The sequence below is a fragment of the Otolemur garnettii genome, unplaced genomic scaffold, assembly GCF_000181295.1.
Source record: "Otolemur garnettii isolate 467f Iridium unplaced genomic scaffold, OtoGar3 scaffold00043, whole genome shotgun sequence".
Classification (NCBI taxonomy): Eukaryota; Metazoa; Chordata; class Mammalia; order Primates; family Galagidae; genus Otolemur; species Otolemur garnettii.
Genome location: NW_003852438.1, coordinates 10,342,531 through 10,347,902, shown reverse-complemented (window position 1 = coordinate 10,347,902; position 5,372 = coordinate 10,342,531). Strand labels below are relative to the sequence as shown.

The following is a 5,372-nucleotide window of genomic DNA, read 5'->3' as shown; positions in this document are numbered from 1 at the left end:
TTCAAACCCGCCACCTTAGGTGTATGTGGCTGGCGCCTTAGCCGCTTGAGCCACAGGCGCCGAGCCACAAATCTCTCTTACTCACCATCTCCAGACCCAGCAGCACTAGCAGTGGCACAGTGGTGGCCCCAGCTCGGACCCACTCAGCAAGGGAGACGGAGCCACTGCCATCATAGTCGATCTTTTTCATCATCTCCTGAAGAATCTGAGCAGAGAGTGGGAAAAGACTTTTGGTATGAGTGGCTTCTCAGACCTGACTCTTCTCCCCTGTGTCTTAGGATATCCAGCCCAGCCAACCCGGTCAAGGTAACGGCAGATGAGGAATTCGTGGGAAAGAATGTACAATAAGGGACATGAAGGAAGAACTAACTGCCTTACCGGCCTCAGCTCAGACACATCCCAATCCAGGTATTCAGCCACTCGCATCATCTGTAGGATGATTTTTTCCACTTCCTGGGGCAAAGAGTGTAAGATTCACAACCATATCTCCCTCACTACCACTATCTAAATTCTTCTTCAGAAATCAGGGTTCTCAGATTCCACCCCCAGCCCTGTCTCTCATTCTCAGGTGCCTCTGCCAAGTAAATAAATGTGCATGTGTTTGTAAGGCAGGTTCCCAGTTCTTCTCTCCAGCCTTCTCTTTGAGAGTCAAGAGCTTGGGGCCTAATACCAAATTTAACCCAAGAGTACCCAACCTTTCCCCCTATCCTCCTTTGCTGTTTCAAACCCTAGAAGAGCTGGGGGAGAAGGGCACAAACAAATGGACACATATTCCCTTGTCCAGCAAACCCAGGGGTACCCCAACTCACTGAACTGTCCAGGATCCCATTTCTGTCCGTATCGTACAGCTTGAAGGTGACTGTGGGGGTGTTTTAGGGGGGCCATGGTCAGTTTGTGAGAGGTATTCAAAGAACTCATACCAGAATACACGGAAAACAGAAATAGGGAGAGGGCTTTTGAGTGAAGAGGGAGCCTAGAGCTTGGGATGAGTCTGAGAAAGGAGACAGAAAGGGAGGGGAAATAGGCATGGATTCTACCCTTGTGGATCTGACAGCAGACAGCACGCATTCATACCCCCAAAACATCCCAGGCCACCTACATGGGAAGGGACAAGACATGGGAATAGGGGTGACTATGGTGGGTAGCATTAGGTATAAGGAGTCTTGGGGAACAGAGGAAATGGGCTCCTTCTATGGCCCCACCTTTATCTGGCCCTGTCAGCCTTTATGAATCCTGAAAGAATGAGGGAAAGGAGGCTAGGGAACACCTTTCTCTCTTTACCCACTCCCTTTACCCCCAGTCCAGAGTGGCAACTCACATTCTAGCTTATCTTCTGCCCGGCCGCCCTCCAGAAGGGAAAAGTAGCATGAGACATCACTGAGACACACCACATCTGGTTACAAAAAAGTACTGCAAATCTGAGATCAGGGCTCCCTCCAATTTGACTCTTCCCTTTTCCTCTGTTCCCACTCTCCTCTTTAACTTTCTTCCCTCCAGCTCCTAGACCAGCCTTGGCACCCTCCATGTTTCTCCCTCAACCTACCCACAGCATGTGACTGAAGTCAACTCTCATTCCCAAACCCAAAGTAATTTGACTTTTCTTCCAAGGTCCAGCCCCATCCTTTCTACTTGACCATACCTTTTGTTGAAATCTCCTTTAAGCTCTGACCAGTCTGGAAGGATTGAAACAGTGCCAGGCTTAGGTGACTGGGAACATTATCCAGTTCCAGATAGATTTTCAGGAATTCCTTGAATCCCTCGTAACCGATAGCCTATCATGAAAGTGAGCATTACCCTGGGAAGTCTTTCAGTTGAGGACTAATAAACCGGGAGTAGTGGGGACAAAGACAATAAATGCAGAACTAAGAAACATCTGAGGCAGGAGTATGGTCTCTTGGGCCAAGTCATAAGTTAACAGAATCTCTTATTTTAATAGATGCAGTGACACCGGACACTGGAGTATCTCGTGGAAGGAGAGCAAGAGGTGGGACCAGAATAATCTCTGGAAGCTGGGGATCCCAATGAAGTAGCAAAAACAAAGATGAGAAGAGTTGGTCAAGGAGAAAGATTTCCCAGCTGCCACTCACATCTCCTTGTAGATATTTAGCCATCTCACCATCCTCAAAGAGCTTTAGGACATCACTGACTTTTTTGGTGGAGTCTAGGGTATGAAGAGAGTAAGAGAAGTGCATTAGTCCAGCTCAGCTCTCCCTTCCAGACACCCAGCAGGAGACATGATTTGAATGAGATGAAGAAAGAAGAGATAAATTGGATGAGAATGTTTCAAATTGTATATGGAAACAACACACTGTACCCCCTGCACAACTATGATTTAATAAAAAAAAAAGAAAGAAAGAAAGAAAAAGGAAATTCCAAGAAGAAACACAGAATTACAGAGGGAAAAACCTTTCAGATCCTCCAAAGTGGTACCACTCTTTACTCTAACTGGAAAAAGCTGTCTAGGTATAGAGAAGATGGATAGAGAGCAGGGATCTCAGGCATCTCCCCATTTCCCTCTCCTCCTTTCCCCAGTCATGGGCATATCTGAGGATCAGGCTAGCTCAAGGCCACTAGGGAAACTACGGGAGAGGGAATGGAATGAGAAGGACAAGGGATTCTCTGGCGTACGGTCTCCAGAATGGAAGGGCTGAGAGGAAGACTCACAATCCATGTATTTTTGCAGCTGGGCAAAATCACTAGGGCTTACTAGGCCCCTCTCCTTGGCCATCTGTTTCTTCTTCTTAAGGATGTTCAGAAAGACAACTTGGTAGTAGAATTTCAGGTGCTTGGTCCTGTTCAGAGGGTAGTCCTGGAGGAAGATGACAAGAGCTTGCAGTGGGAAGAGCCAGCTGTCTGGACAGTCTTTTTTTCTTCTGTCTGCTCCATTTTGTTTAAACCTACTCCCCTTGCTATTTTTGTTTTTTCCTTGTCTCTGAGTCACCCCTATATCTCTCCCTATGTCCCTCTCTCCTATGTCTTTGTGCTCCCAGAGATGATCCTTACCTCTCCGCCCCATTTTTCCCAGTCTGTGTATGTTTCCTTGAGTGCGTCCCTTGTCTGTTTCTGCACTTTCTCTCGCCACGCCCAATCTTTGCAGTCTCTCCCATCTCCGTCCAGGACAACTGGACAGCGTTCTCTGTTTCTCTGACTCATCTTTAAATGTCTCCCCTCGTTTCTGGATCCTTCCCCCACTCTCTGAGTTCTTTCCCAATCTGTCTTGGTTCTTCTGACCAGGCTTACCTTCCCAACCCCACCCCCTACCCTGCTTTCCCAGTCCATATATGTTTGAGTGAGTGTGTTCCTTGTCCGTTTCTGCACTTTCTCTTGCCATCCCCAACCTCTGCGGTCTTTCCCCAGTCTGCCCTTTCTCCCATCTCGGTCTCAGTACAGCTGAATCGGCCCTCGGGTCATTCTTACTTTGGAAGCTCTTCGTCTTCCCAAGCATGACCCCATTTTGCTCTGCCTCTAGCCCGAGTACCCTGTCTCGCTCAGCCACCCACTCCCTAAGCCACCCACGCCCCGCAACGACCTCTAGCGCTTCTGACGCGCGACACAGAACCAGCTCTGGCTGAGTCCCCAGTCCCGGCCCCGCCTCGCCTGCGTTGCACGGGGTTCCACTTGGGAAGGGCGGGGACCCAGCGCAGGGGTAGGAGGAAATAGGGGAAGAGCCTCTGAGCACCCGCCTGCTGTGCCAGTCCCGGGACGGTGGAGCCGAGCACTGCAGTTCTGGATGCTGGGATCTTCCTTCCACCCTGCTAGGTTAGCAGTGTTTAGGGAGCCCCAATTTTTGGCTATAGGACCCAGGGACCAAGAAAGAGCCGTCACGTGGATTCTGCCCAAGGAGCAAGTTGAGAGGGCGACTAAAGATTCATAAATATCTTTGTGACTTAGGAAAGTTACATTTATAAAATGGGGAGAATGATAACCTATATTTCACAATTGTGAGGCTTAAGTAAAATAATGTATGAAAAGTGCCTAGTATAATGCCTGGCATTATACTTGAGGCCCACAAGACATGGGCCTGAGGGACTCATAGGAGAGAGGGACATAGTTATTATTGTATTAAATAGAATCAAATCCTGTGAGATAGGAAACTAGTGGTATAGCCATTCTACCAATGAAGAAACTGGAGCTCAGAGAAGCTAGGACTTCCTAAGGCAGTTGATAAGTGGAGAACCCATGGCTCCAGCCCTGGGACCACATGGTAGATCTTCTGCCTCTTATTGTGTCCTCCTCTTGTTCCACTCTTCCCTTCACAAGTTGCTGTCTAGTTTCACTGCCCTCCTTTCTGTTCCTCAAGCATGCCAAACTCTTCCCCGCTCAGGGCCAGGAGACTTACTGCTCTGCCAGGGACATCCTCCCATTCTTGGCACAGCCAAGTTCTTGTCTCAGCTGAAATGTCAGCTCCTCCAAGAGACCTTCCCTGATCTCCTAAAGTAACTGCCTCCTCTTCTGCACAGCAGCCTCCTTTGTTTCCTTTATAGAATTTATCACAAGTAAAAATTATCTTCCCGGGCAGCGCCTGTGGCTCAGTCAGTAGGGTGCTAGCCCCATATGCTGAGGGTGGCAGGTTCAAACTGCAACAAAAAACAGCCAGGCGTTGTGGCGGGTGCCTGTAGTCCCAGCTACTTGGGAGGCTGAAGCAAGAGAATCGCCTAAGCCCAAGAGCTAGAGGTTGCTGTGAGCTGTGATGGCACCAAACTCTACGGAGGGCAACAAAGTAAAACTCAGTCTCACAGACAAACAAACAAAAACCCCAAAATTATCTTCCCTAATTTATTAGTATTGTTGCCTACTGTTTGTCTTCTACTAAAATATTAAGTTCCCCAAAGGCAAGACGTTGCCAGTCTTGTTCCCCACTGTATCCCTGGTACCTAAAACAGTGCTGCACACATTGGGGGGAAGGGGGGAAATGCTCAATATCAGTTATACAAATGGTTGTATAAAGCCATACATATTTTGGAACTAATAATCCAAGTATAGTTAAATGGGATGCCAAAATGTCTGGTAGTCAGGGGAATATGAGATAATTTGGAGCACATATAGTAGGTGCTAATAAGTATTTGTTAAATGAATGAATGATGTTAAAAAGCACTTACTGAAGTACTCCATCAAACACCTGACCTCCACCCACTCATTTAGGGCACGTTGGGTCAGGCTTAGGGAAGCAGTTAGGGCCTACAAGAATAACTCAGCCCCTTTTCTTTCTGATTGTGCAAGAATCTTCTACGCAGCCTCTGCCCTTGGGACATCTCTGCTGCCTACCTCTATGCAGCGCACCATTCTTGTTCCAGCTGCTCTTTGGTTTCCTTTTTTGTTGTTATTGAGAAAGAGTCTCACTCTGTCACCATGGGTAGAGTGCAGTGGTGTCA

General features: G+C 48.0%; 1 protein-coding gene across 1 annotated transcript in view; it reads right to left on the bottom strand.

The window, feature by feature from the left end:
- DGKA (diacylglycerol kinase alpha) overlaps nt 1-5,372 on the bottom strand; it is a 24,058-nt gene that overhangs the window by 15,456 nt on the left and 3,230 nt on the right. The window contains exons 2-8 of the mRNA XM_012805504.2: nt 2,665-2,809; nt 2,088-2,161; nt 1,640-1,772; nt 1,319-1,393; nt 810-859; nt 379-453; nt 86-205 (exon numbers count right to left, since the gene is read on the bottom strand). Of these exons, the coding sequence (XP_012660958.1) occupies nt 86-205; nt 379-453; nt 810-859; nt 1,319-1,393; nt 1,640-1,772; nt 2,088-2,161; nt 2,665-2,728 (591 nt within the window). The 5' untranslated portion in view covers nt 2,729-2,809. The remainder of the gene's footprint in view (nt 1-85; nt 206-378; nt 454-809; nt 860-1,318; nt 1,394-1,639; nt 1,773-2,087; nt 2,162-2,664; nt 2,810-5,372) is intronic.